The sequence below is a fragment of the Hibiscus syriacus genome, unplaced genomic scaffold, assembly GCF_006381635.1.
Source record: "Hibiscus syriacus cultivar Baekdansim isolate YM2019G1 unplaced genomic scaffold, ASM638163v2 tig00116996_pilon, whole genome shotgun sequence".
NCBI lineage: Eukaryota > Viridiplantae > Streptophyta > Magnoliopsida > Malvales > Malvaceae > Hibiscus > Hibiscus syriacus.
The window spans coordinates 1,476,662-1,490,466 of record NW_024063512.1 but is presented as its reverse complement, the minus strand read 5'-3'; the positions used below and the strand labels follow the sequence as shown (position 1 = coordinate 1,490,466).

Here is a 13,805-nt window from a genome sequence, read left to right as displayed (position 1 = left end):
CAATTTTTGGTTGCGATTTTATCATTACGATAGTCAAATTTGCAATGCGAAAGTCAAATTCGCAACACGAAATAAGCGTTGCGATAGTCAAATTCGCAACGTGAAAGTCAAATTCGCGTTGCGATTTTCGGTTTGCGATTTTGCGTTGCGAATTTGACTTTCGCATTGCGAATTCAAGGAAAACGCCTTCAAAAAGATAACAGACAACAATCTGATAAGTGATAACAACTGAACATATCATAGCAATGTTCAAACTCAAGTTACTAATGAATGTCTAACTGAAAATGTATGCATTCACACATAAAATACGCATAATACAACGTTTGCATTTAAAAATCACCTAAGTTAATAAGTCCCAAAAGGTGAAGCCGGTTGTGATTGGGATTTTGATTTTGATTGCAATTTTGATTTCCTTTTGTTTGGCACCATATGAGCTTTGGATTTTGACGAGGATCCATATTTTGGTAGAGGAAAAGAATGTTGATGGCACTGGTGATCCACAGTCAACCTTGTATGACCACTTTCCTTGCACCGACTACATGTCGATATCCTCTTCTCTTCACCCTTAGACGGTATACGATCATGATTTTTTGGTCGGCCAGGTAGCCTACTGTCCATGACTGGTGGCAAAACTGTTTGTGAGTCATCTGGTATGTCCCACTCAGAAGAATGTGAAATAGGGTAGACAATCTCAGCATAAGTCTGTCGATATACTTCTGTAGTGTAGCAATCCATAGCGTATGCGCTTGAATCATCTTGGTTTAGATGAAGAGCAACTTTTATAACATGGCCACAAGATAACCAGATGTTTTCCATTTCTTACAACTACACGTCTTTGCATTTAGATCGACAAGCCCATTTAAGTTATTATCCAATACTTCAAACAAAGTGTTTGAACATGGTTCAACTCTCCATGACGTTGACTTCACAACACATTTCGTTATCTTTTTTTTAGTCCATGGTGTAACACGACGTTCCAATGTTCCTGTAAATTTAAATAAATAATACTTAGTAAAATATATTAAATATGATAAGTTACGAATTTAAAGAAATAATACATGGTTCTTTTCTTGTAGTACCACTGTTCAATAGAGGCTCGAAAAAACTCCATTAACATAGTAATGGGCAATTTCCGGGAATGACGACTTAGAGCGTTGATTAATTCTGCACTATTAGACGTCATGAAACATATCTTGCTCCAAGTTAATGTCTCTTGACATCTTCAAGTGTTGAGCACATTGAGGCAAAACACGTCTTAAACAATTTATAAGCTTATTAAAATCCACTTCCCGATAAGCTTTTACAGCCTTCCAGTATATTCATTTGTGATTTTTTATACCATCAGACCTTGATTTTAGATTTCTGTACAAATGAACACCACAAAGTCCGTGAAAAGCATCTGGGAAACACCTTCTAACAGTGTTTTCAATTGAGTTTGCCCTATCGAATATGATTGCCATATTGCTAATAGGACCTATACAATCCCTAAGATGCCCATAAACCATGTCCATGAATCAGAGGTTTTAGATTTGCCAACCCCGTAAGCTATTAGCAGTATCCAATTGTTAGCATCCATGGCTACTGCTAATATGTTTACTCCAAGGTATCGACCTTTCAAATGTGCTCCGTCAACTATAATAATTTGGCGCATGCAAGTAATAAATGAACGAATCTACAAAATCATATACACAAGAAATATAATCATTTAAATGTGAAATGCATGCAACTAACAAAAATGAGTCAACAAAATTATAATGATTTACTAACTGCAACACCAATGGCGATAAACAGCAACTCAAAGTGTCCATCTCTATCTGTATTGATATGAGTTACCGACCCAGGATTTTTCAGCTTTAAATTGTGACAATAAGCCGGTAGTTGGGCAAACGATGCTTCTGGCGACCCTCTCAACAATTCCAAGGCATAACATTTGGCTCTCCTAGCTTGAGAATATGAGATACTAATCTTGAACCGAGCATTCATATCAGTCATAATTTCATGTCCCTGATATACCCTTCCATTCAAAAACATTAACTCAGCCATAAAACCACCCAAAACCTTTTTGTTTGCCTGTCTATGGTGAGGAAAAACTTGGGTTCTTGAACATTTATGTTTATCAATAAAATTCCTAACTTGAAACATTTCGCAATCTTTTATCCTCTTTGCAGTCATACGCCACGTACAGTTTTTGTCAATCATACACTTTATTTCAAAATGATCTTTGCTTGATTTGTTAACTTTTAGTTAATAGTCATCTTCCACACATTTCGTATACAAAGTTATCTTCAAGTCTTCCTTTGTATCAAAACAATCATCTTTCTTGATACGAATAACTTTGTGTAACAATCAATTGTTATCTTTACCAACTATTATTCCGTATCTGAAATAATTATGGCATATTCCAATACTCCCGTGGCATTTCCAATTATACTCCCATGGCATTTTCTTCTTTTTCTTTTCTTCGGGGACTTCTTCTTTTTCTTTTTCTTATTCTTTTTCTTCTTTAGGGTTATATTAATTACAGAATGGATGTTAAACATGTTCATTCACAGTCGTAACTTCCTCCTCATTATCATCAACAACATCTTCCTTGGCAGCGGTTGTTTCATCATCAAAATCTGGGTATTGACCAATATCAAAATCATTACATTCAGGGTCTGTTTCTTCTTCTGAAACATCATCAAAATCTGAGTATTGACCAAGATCAAAGTCCGGGTATTGACCAAGATCAAATTTTGAATACTGACTAGTACTCACAATTTTTCCTGTTGGCTCATAATTGTCTAACTGGTCAATACAAAAATCAGAATTTGATGCTGAAAGTTGATTGAGATTTGGATTAGGAAAAGGTTGTGGGTTTTGAGATTGTGTTTGGTATTGGAAATGTGGTGAAACAAAATTCTGATTTGAGAGATATTATTACAAAGGGATGAAGCGCTAATTTGGCTAAATACTTGGCTGCGATTGATTATTGGACTAATTCTGGAAACAAAAAGCCAAAGAAGTTCAAAGTTATAATGATCAGAGATGAGACTACGCCATAACAAATGCAGGGAGCCAGAGGGGATTGTGGTCCTCTCATATACATATGCTTGGAATGTTTGACGACAGGAAGTAAACAGTTTCTACCTCCCACAGATAGAGATAGAGGTGCAGTAGGCTTGTGGTTTCGGTATTTTATGGCTAGATCGATATATGCAAGACGCTGTCTACCTGCATCCGCGTGCTGAAAGTGTGCATAAACAATTGGTAAGTTTGAGCAAGTGTTGTTAACATGTATACTCTTTAATTGGTTTAAAAATATTTGGTTAAGTACCTAGAATTCAGTAATTTGTTGTTTGTTGGTTTTAGATGTGTAGAAAGTGTTGTTTGAGCAAATATTTGGTTTCTGTAGGTTAATCCTGAAGTGAGATACGTGAAATTGATGTATTTGTGCATAAACAACAGTCTGGGTACACTTTTTTTTGCTTGTTTAATTGAATTTTACATTGAAAGTTGATTTGTTTAATTGATGAGGAAATAAGAATTATTTTTTGCTTGTTTAATTAATTTGTAAAAGTTGATTTGTAAAAGTTTATTTGTTTAATTTGATGTGTAAATAAGAATTATTTTTTTTGCTTGTTTAATTGATTTGTAAAAGTTGATTTGTTGTTTTAAATTCAATATGCATTATGTTGAAGGCAAAAAAGACCTGTTGAAGGTACAAATTCGCAACGCGAAATTCAAATTTGTGTTGCGATTTTATCATTACGATAGTCAAATTTGCAATGCGAAAGTCAAATTCGCAACACGAAATAAGCGTTGCGATAGTCAAATTCGCAACGTGAAAGTCAAATTCGCGTTGCGATTTTCGGTTTGCGATTTTGCGTTGCGAATTTGACTTTCGCATTGCGAATTCAAGGAAAACGCCTTCAAAAAGATAACAGACAACAATCTGATAAGTGATAACAACTGAACATATCATAGCAATGTTCAAACTCAAGTTACTAATGAATGTCTAACTGAAAATGTATGCATTCACACATAAAATACGCATAATACAACGTTTGCATTTAAAAATCACCTAAGTTAATAAGTCCCAAAAGGTGAAGCCGGTTGTGATTGGGATTTTGATTTTGATTGCAATTTTGATTTCCTTTTGTTTGGCACCATATGAGCTTTGGATTTTGACGAGGATCCATATTTTGGTAGAGGAAAAGATGATTGTGATGGCACTGGTGATCCACAGGTCAACCTTGTATGACCACTTTCCTTGCACCGACTACATGTCGATATCCTCTTCTCTTCACCCTTAGACGGTATACGATCATGATTTTTTGGTCGGCCAGGTAGCCTACTGTCCATGACTGGTGGCAAAACTGTTTGTGAGTCATCTGGTATGTCCCACTCAGAAGAATGTGAAATAGGGTAGACAATCTCGGCATAAGTCTGTCGATATACTTCTGTAGTGTAGCAATCCATAGCGTATGCGCTTGAATCATCTTGGTTTAGATGAAGAGCAACTTTTATAACATGGCCACAAGATAACCAGATGTTTTCCATTTCTTACAACTACACGTCTTTTGCATTTAGATCGACAAGCCCATTTAAGTTATTATCCAATACTTCAAACAAAGTGTTTGAACATGGTTCAACTCTCCATGACGTTGACTTCACAACACATTTCGTTATCTTTTTTTAGTCCATGGTGTAACACGACGTTCCAATGTTCCTGTAAATTTAAATAAATAATACTTAGTAAAATATATTAAATATGATAAGTTTACGAATTTAAAGAAATAATACATGCATGGTTTCTTTTCTTGTAGTACCACTGTTCAATAGAGGCTCGAAAAAACTCCATTAACATAGTAATGGGCAATTTCCGGGAATGACGACTTAGAGCGTTGATTAATTCTGCACTATTAGACGTCATGAAACATATCTTGCTCCAAGTTAATGTACTCTTGACCATCTTTCAAACTCGACATCTTCTAGTGTTTGAGCACATTGAGGCAAAACACGTCTTAAACAATTTATAAGCTTATTAAAATCCACTTCCCGATAAGCTTTTACAGCCTTCCAGTATATTCATTTGTGATTTTTTATACCATCAGACCTTGATTTTAGATTTCTGTACAAATGAACACCACAAAGTCCGTGAAAAGCATCTGGGAAACACCTTCTAACAGTGTTTTCAATTGAGTTTGCCCTATCGAATATGATTGCCATATTGCTAATAGGACCTATACAATCCCTAAGATGCCCATAAACCATGTCCATGAATCAGAGGTTTTAGATTTGCCAACCCCGTAAGCTATTAGCAGTATCCAATTGTTAGCATCCATGGCTACTGCTAATATGTTTACTCCAAGGTATCGACCTTTCAAATGTGCTCCGTCAACTATAATAATTTGGCGCATGCAAGTAATAAATGAACGAATCTACAAAATCATATACACAAGAAATATAATCATTTAAATGTGAAATGCATGCAACTAACAAAAATGAGTCAACAAAATTATAATGATTTACTAACTGCAGCACCAATGGCGATAAACAGCAACTCAAAGTGTCCATCTCTATCTGTATTGATATGAGTTACCGACCCAGGATGTTTCAGCTTTAAATTGTGACAATAAGCCGGTAGTTGGGCAAACGATGCTTCTGGCGACCCCCCTCAACAATTCCAAGGCATAACATTTGGCTCTCCTAGCTTGAGAATATGAGATACTAATCTTGAACCGAGCATTCATGTCAGTCATAATTTCATGTCCCTGATATACCCTTCCATTCAAAAACATTAACTCAGCCATAAAACCACCCAAAACCTTTTTGTTTGCCTGTCTATGGTGAGGAAAAACTTGGGTTCTTGAACATTTATGTTTATCAATAAAAGTCCTAACTTGAAACATTTCGCAATCTTTTATCCTCTTTGCAGTCATACGCCACGTACAGTTTTTGTCAATCATACACTTTATTTCGAAATGATCTTTGCTTGATTTGTTAACTTTTAGTTGATAGTCATCTTCCACACATTTCGTATACAAAGTTATCTTCAAGTCTTCCTTTGTATCAAAACAATCATCTTTCTTGATACGAATAACTTTTGTGTAACAATCAATTGTTATCTTTACCAACTATTATTCCGGTATCTGAAATAATTCTGGCATATTCCAATTATACTCCCGTGGCATTTTCCAATTATACTCCCATGGCATTTTCTTCTTTTTCTTTTCTTCGGGGACTTCTTCTTTTTCTTTTTCTTCTTCTTTTTCTTCTTTAGGGTTATATTAATTACAGAATGGATGTTAAACATGTTCATTCACAGTCGTAACTTCCTCCTCATTATCATCAACAACATCTTCCTTGGCAGCGATTGTTTCATCATCAAAATCTGGGTATTGACCAATATCAAAATCATTACATTCAGGGTCTGTTTCTTCTTCTGAAACATCATCAAAATCTGAGTATTGACCAAGATCAAAGTCCGGGTATTGACCAAGATCAAATTTTGAATACTGACTAGTACTCACAATTTTTCCTGTTGGCTCATAATTGTCTAACTGGTCAATAAAAAAATCAGAATTTGATGCTGAAAGTTGATTGAGATTTGGATTAGGAAAAGGTTGTGGGTTTTGAGATTGTGTTTGGTATTGGAAATGTGGTGAAACAAAATTTTCTTGGTGATGAAATTGTGGTGGAACCATTAAATTTTGAGATTGATAACAACGTTGTACATTGTGAGCACCATAAACTGGGGTTGAAGAACTTAGTTGACTACTACCCGCTACTGACCCAACTTCACTACTTCTAGGTTCAACAACATACAATGTAACATCATCTTCTTGCGAAACACTAATGTAAGCAATGAATCGTTCAACATCTTCATTGTCGGTTAACAAATAAACTTTACCTTTTCTCTGATAAGATAGCCTAAATCCACTTAGAGGCTCTAAATTCAATTTCTTTGCAACATGTAACATTAGAGTTTCATAAGTTAACTTTTTTAATGACAGTTTTAGTTGAAGATTCATGGGTAAAGGCACATATTGTAAAACACCATGAACATTCTCTCATGACCCTCCAAAACACAAATCTATCCAAACATGATCAACATTAGATGATTTCATTCTACAAATTATAAATTAATTTACTGAACAAACAAGCTATAAACTACATATCATCACTAACTTAGAGAAAAACATACCTTTATTAAGTTGATAATTGATAATTTGGGAGAGAAATCATTGAAAAATTATATAGAAATAAAATTATGTAAAAAAAATTAGAGATGGGGAAGGATGTCGTTGGATATAGGAACGGATGTCGCCGGAGAGAGTGATAGATGGAGATGGAATGAGTTGCGGTTTAGGGATTTAGGTTATGAGTTGATGCTGCTGCGTAGTTATATACCCAAAACATTTGTGTTGCGAAACTAAAACCTGTTGCGAAATTAAATTCGTGTTGCGAATTAGAAAATCGAGTTGCGAATTTGAAATTCAGTTGCGAATTTCAAATTCAGTGTTGCGAATTTGACTTATGTGTTGCGAATTTGACTTCTGTGTTGCGATTTACAAATTCGCGTTGCGATTTACAGATTCGTGTTGCGAATTTGACTATCGCGTTGTGAATTTGACTTTTGTGTTACGAATTTGACTTCTGTGTTACGATTTACAATTTTGCGATGCGATTTACAGATTTGCGTTGCGAATTTGGAAAATTGCAATGCGAATTTGGAAAAACGCAATGCGGTTTACATATTTGCGTTGCGAATTTGGAAACTGGGTTGCGAAATTGGAGTTCGCGTTGCGAATTTGTTGGTCATTTTCGCAAATCCAAAAAAATTTGGTTAAAATCGTATATTATAAGGCATTTTCGGTCACTGAGGTTATTTTCTCTATAGATTATTTACTCGAGGTAATTTTATAAACTATGAATTTGTTTAGATTACCAAGCATTACAAACAAATTTATAATTTAAATTATAATTAATTAAATCGTTAAGTACTCAATAAGTTTATATTTATTTTTACTTGTTATTTAATATGTAATTCAAGTTTAAGAGTATAATATGCACAAAAGATACATAAATAAATACAAGAATTTATCAAACGAATCCGTTAAAATTGATTACAATACTAATTATCTTAGTTCAATAAACATAAAATAGAACTTATTGAGTAATCTTAGAGATAATTATATAGATTAAGAAGGTACATATGATCTGCAAATGTAATTGTATGAACTCATATCCAATAGAGATAATAATTTCCCTTTTCACTTATATTTTCAATATATTTTACTACCAATGTATTTAAATCTAAATATTATCCAAATCCTCATTTATTTTGCCTCATTCCTTAAGACAGACTTAATTTGATTGGGTGAAGTTCTCATATCTCCTTGACCATGTCGTCGGTTAGTTCTTGCTCCCTCTTGTATTAGCTTTTGCTTTTGATCGATGAGTATTAACCTTTCCTTTTCCTTTTTATTGATTATCACTTTGCAATCTGAAGTTGATTCACATTTGGTGTTTGTATCTTTGAATCATTTTGTATTTGTTTTGTTGATCCAACCATTACTGTAACTCTGTGCATAATGTAGCGTGAGTTTCAATGGATTCTTGAGGTTGATGGCTTGTATGCATTTGATTTGTGATTGCTTCGTTGAATCGTTCTAGATTCCCCATTAATTTTTCTTTTTAGATTGATTCATTTATTATTACTCGTAAGCTTGTTGAGGTCGAGTTCTGCTTAGTGCTTATTTTCTAAGTCAACCGAAATCGTAGGTTATGAGTTCCAGATATTATAAAATTAATAAGAAATTGTTATTTGAGGTTGATAATTTGCATATATTTACATTTTTTTATCTCTTTTGCTTTTAGTTATGAAGATTCTACTCGTCATGCTTCTTGTCATTTGCAGATTGTGAAAATTAAAGTCAGCAATGTTTCTTTACGAGCAACTGAGCGGGACATCACTGAGTTCTTTTCCTTTTCTGGTGATATAGAATATGTTGAAATGCAGAGGTTGGTGGCACTTTCAGCTTTAGTTCCTAGCATCTTTTATTCTTCCTTTTCGATGTGGTGTAAAGCTTATTATATGATTATGCAGTGACAATGAGGTGTCTCAAATTGCCTATGTTACCTTCAAGGATTCACAAGGAGCTGAGACTGCTATTCTTCTCTCGGTAATTCAGCTGCATGCTATCAATAATGTCATTTATTTGATGAAAAAATGTGTGTTTATGGTTTCTTTATTGATAATCATGATATAAGGCTATCTGCAGTCCAATTCCTGTCTTCCCCAGATTGTTTAAATGTTGAACCACCTTTGATCCATGGACAACATGGATAGCTTTAATTTGGAATCAACTTATAGTTTTACCTATAGGACAAGTCCATAGATAAACAGGGACATCATTTGGTCAAAGAAAAGTAGTCCAGCATGAATCTATTCTCTTTATGACATACATACAACTTAAATATGTACTTGTGTTTCAGGGAGCTACAATAGCTGATATGTCTGTCAACATCTCGTTGGCTCCAGATTACAAGCTGCCTCCTTCTGCTTATACGCCGTCTCCTGTAAGTGTCACGCCCTATTGTTAGTTTAAACAATAGAACAATGCTTACAATTCTATTGTTTAAACTACAAGCTGAGGCTGTTGATGTTAACTGGTGCTTCCAGCACTTAGAAAGCATGTTGTTGCTACACTAACAAGCATTTCCTTGTTTAATTTTTGACATAACATTGAGCTATAAACATCACAAATAATGCATATGAGAGTGACCGTAATGCATAATGCAACAAAAAATTGACATAATAAATAGATAATCAATTATATCAAACAGTTGGCGGATCCACTCTTTAGTGAGAGAGAACACATGTTTACCTTAACTTTAAACTTTCTTCGGGTAATTATTTGTTTTATTGTCTGTGTCCACCGTATAAAAATTTTATGTTATTAATATGCATATATGTCCGACCTCAAAAATATTTTAAATATGCATCTTATATGAAATTTTCATTATTACATCGAATGTTTAGGGCATACTACAAACAAAAACTCATATATATGCATGGCATTACTAACAAAAACTCATATATAAATCAATGCATGGCTTCATCAACCCTAAGAATTATCAAAAGAAGCAGAAGTAATTGCATAAGAGAATTCTTCAAAACTGATCTTTCCGTCGCCGTCAGTATCGGCTTCCATGATCATATCCGTCAACTCTTCCACCGTGAATGAAAGTCCGAGCTTCTCCATAGACTGAGCCAACTCAGCCGCTGTGATGAAGCCATTGCCATCACTATCAAACAACTTAAACAACAGCTTCAGTTGCTCCTCGCTGTAGGGTGATTTCTCCTCCAACATAAGCTCCGGCGCTACTATCGTCACGAACTCCGGGAACTCCACCAGCCCATTGTTGTTTGCATCTGCCTTTTCTATCAAGGCTTCCACCTGGTCCGAGCTTGGATTTAGCCCTAATGACCGCAAAAGTGAACCGAGTTCCAATTGTGTTAGGCTACCATCTTTGTTCCTATCGTATGATTGAAAGATCTCTCGTAGTTCTGCGAGTTGCTCTTCGTCTAGCTTTGTCGTTTGCTTGTTGTTCATGCTCATAAAAAAAGAAACTTCAAAATGTCTATATCTATAATTCTTATGAAATTTTAAACCATGATCACAACAAAGTCAAAAAGAAACTCCTTGGCTAAGTAATAACTGGAACAAATTAAAATGATTGTACACGGCTCTGTGAGGCAGATTGGGTCATCACTTCCATTAATGATCTGTGAGAAAACAAGGTGACATTAATTAATGTCTATTGTAAGATATGGGTTGGCTTTTATTGGTGCCTATAAACAGTATTGTTCGTTCCTGGAATTCCTTCACTTTTGGTGGATCTTTGCTTTTGTTTTACAAGAGTTTAACCCAAATATCGGATCACACGTCTTTCTTGCTGACTATAGACTTTGTCAGCCGTTACTCCCTCAAAATCTTTACAATGATTGTCTTGGTGGTTAAAATAAGTATTTATTTTTTCTAAAAGTCTCAAGATTAAAAAGTTGTATTTATAAGGTATGTATATTGTCAATAACTAAAAATATTATATACAAGTGATTATTCTCTGATTTGAACAGTAACACAAATAAGACACATGGAATAGTGGGCGTCTTTTGCATGGTCCGGGAAAAACGCTTAGACGTGCACGGACATGGAAATATAGAAAAGACGTCGGATCTTCCATGCATTTCAAGAAGACTCTAGGTGATCCATACGATTTTTGGTATGTTGTAGAGACCATCCTATTAGAGAAAATAAATTGAGGTGGTCATTACAAGGGAAAATTTTCTCCATACTTTATTATCTACATGATTTTGTCAATGTTATTTTATAATTATCCAGACTATTTAAAAAAAAACTCATGTTACAATATCAGTTATATTTACATAATTTATTTTGAATCCAGGTCAAAGGATGGGAAGCTTCTTATAACCTCGTACTATGTCCCGATGGGGCAGAATAAGAATGTTATGTGGTGGACTGGTTGCCGTGAAAATGAAATTTTGTTGAAAATTATGTCATATTTTCCACGTTCAATTATTACCTATTCTTCCTTCACATTACTGGTCATAGTTTGACAAAAGAATTTGGGTTCACGACGGAATTGAATTGGTCAATCACTACCAACCATTTCACACTTGGATTCTTTTAATAATATGGAAGGGAAAAGGACGTTCTATGATTTACTACTAACCAAAATTTGAACATCTTCTGTCAATACATTATGATAATTTTTTTACAAAAATAAAAACAACTCATTTATTAAGATAAAAATATATTCGAAATTATAGTAAAATTTTATAACTAAAATCGTAAACCAAATACATAATTGGGACATTCTCCTATAATCATTAACACGTGAAGTTAGCCACTTAAGATCATATAAGAAAAAGATAAAAACTTCATCCAAAAAAACTCTAATTATAGGTAGATACTAACAGATCTTAGTGCTACAACAAACGAACCACACTAGGGAATTAAACTATTTAAAGATCGTCGATAAATGCAAATCAGAGTCAAGCATTGTGACAAGACTATATACGAACGCATGCTGTATAGCCAAATCCAATTCGATGGTCCAAAATAGAGAATATCAGCATGATAATAATTGAGTGTCATCTTGATCAGTAATGGCACCGTTAATTCAACCATGAGAAAATTAAAAGACAAGAATAGTCAAACGACCGAAAAAAGAAAATCGAATAACGTATTAAAAGACAAATAAAAATATATCATAAAGGTAGATAACAATGTGTTATAAAGACATAGTTATTAGAAATACAAAAAAAATAAATATGCCATGTAAGAAAATAAACAACAAAGAAATACTTACAACGGTAATTAATATCAAATTGATGTCTTCAATTACTAACCAAAGATGAAAAAGAAAAGTGCAAACAACGATTTAGAAAAAAAGAAATTGACTTTAGGAGCGAGCAGCTGCTAAATGAAAGTTAAATAAAATCAATTAAACTTTAAAGATATATTATGACAATTTTTTTAACAATAACAACTGTATTTTATTAATAAAAGTAATGAAAAGAATCAAAATACAACGCTCTAAAAATGAGAGAAAAATAAAATGATGAAAGTTAAAATAATATTATTGCATATTCTTTAAAAAAAATTATGATTTTAAAATTTTATGCATCTTCGTCAATTTGTATCTTCTGAAGTTTTTCAAATTCTTTAAAACTACACATATTTCAAACAGTTACAATTCTTTAATGTGATTCTCGAAAGACTCATGTGATCTGTAATCTGTTATCTGACAATCAGATCTATTTAGTCAGACAACTTTCAAATAATCATTATTATCTTATGCTTCGTACTTGCACTAAAGACCAATATATAAGTCACTATAAGAGGCTGGTGAAGGAACTTATCACTCTCTATTGTTCATCATCTCTTTCAATCGTTAAATCATCAATTGTGATTTTCTACTTAAATCGTAATAGATGTACAGTCCAAAAATCATCACGATCCAATTTTTCCCATAAAAAACATACGATGTTAAATTTTAATAAAGTTTAAATTTAATTTAATTCATTTATATATATTATATAAAAAATAGATTCTAATATTTATTTTTTCCCCGAATTTTCCATCTTCCTTTATCCTTCTTAATGTGAAAACGAAGTTTGTTTGTAGCATCTTCCTTTTGCCTTAACAACATTGTAACAGGATTTTAGAATCTGTCTCACCCACCTTTGTTCGACATGATCTTACAACTATATTTAGCTTATATGTACACAACTAATTCATAATTGATTTAAATCATCAATTTTTTCCTTGCATAATCTCACCTTTCGCACTATTGGATTTAGTTAAATCATCAAACAACCTTAATAGTTAAGGAGAGTGTTATTATCTTTAAATATTTTGGATTTAAACAACGACGTATGCCGGGCGTGTGTGCATTCATTGTCAATTGATTAAGAGAATTTTAAATATATATTATCTTGTAATTATAACTAATAAAAAATAATAAATTAGTGACACTTGTTGGCATTATTGTTTCTAAATTGGAAAAATAAAGTGGATAGAGAGAATAGTAGGTAAGATGATGATGTTTGATCATGTGTACATATAAGCTAAATATAGTTGTAATTCAACTAATTCATAATTGAGAAGAACCCTTAAAGAATCGGCCATTGACAATAGGGCATGCAAAAATGAAAGAAATGTGGTTTGGTACAAGAGAAAGCTTTGGGGTCAACGTATAATATGCAAGGTTGGTTACTTTTCAAGGAA

General features: G+C 33.4%; 1 protein-coding gene and 1 long non-coding RNA gene across 2 annotated transcripts; one reads left to right on the top strand and one right to left on the bottom strand.

The window, feature by feature from the left end:
• Positions 1–8,917: 8,917 nt before the first annotated feature.
• Positions 8,918–9,568, top strand: LOC120193675. Its single transcript, XR_005522875.1, has 3 exons — positions 8,918–9,009; positions 9,095–9,170; positions 9,484–9,568. It is a non-coding gene; the product is annotated as an uncharacterized LOC120193675 (long non-coding RNA).
• A 547-nt stretch (positions 9,569–10,115) lies between these two features.
• Positions 10,116–10,638, bottom strand: LOC120193665 (probable calcium-binding protein CML17). The gene has a single exon (XM_039196103.1). It carries the CDS (start codon positions 10,608–10,610, stop codon positions 10,116–10,118), a length of 495 nt encoding a protein of 164 aa, XP_039052034.1. The 5' UTR covers positions 10,611–10,638.
• Between the last annotated feature and the right edge of the window lie 3,167 nt (positions 10,639–13,805).

What these genes read in the sequence shown, in the direction of transcription:
- LOC120193665 (XM_039196103.1), bottom strand. Translation starts at nt 10,610, where the DNA reads ATGAGCATGAACAACAAGCAAACGACAAAGCTAGACGAAGAGCAACTC.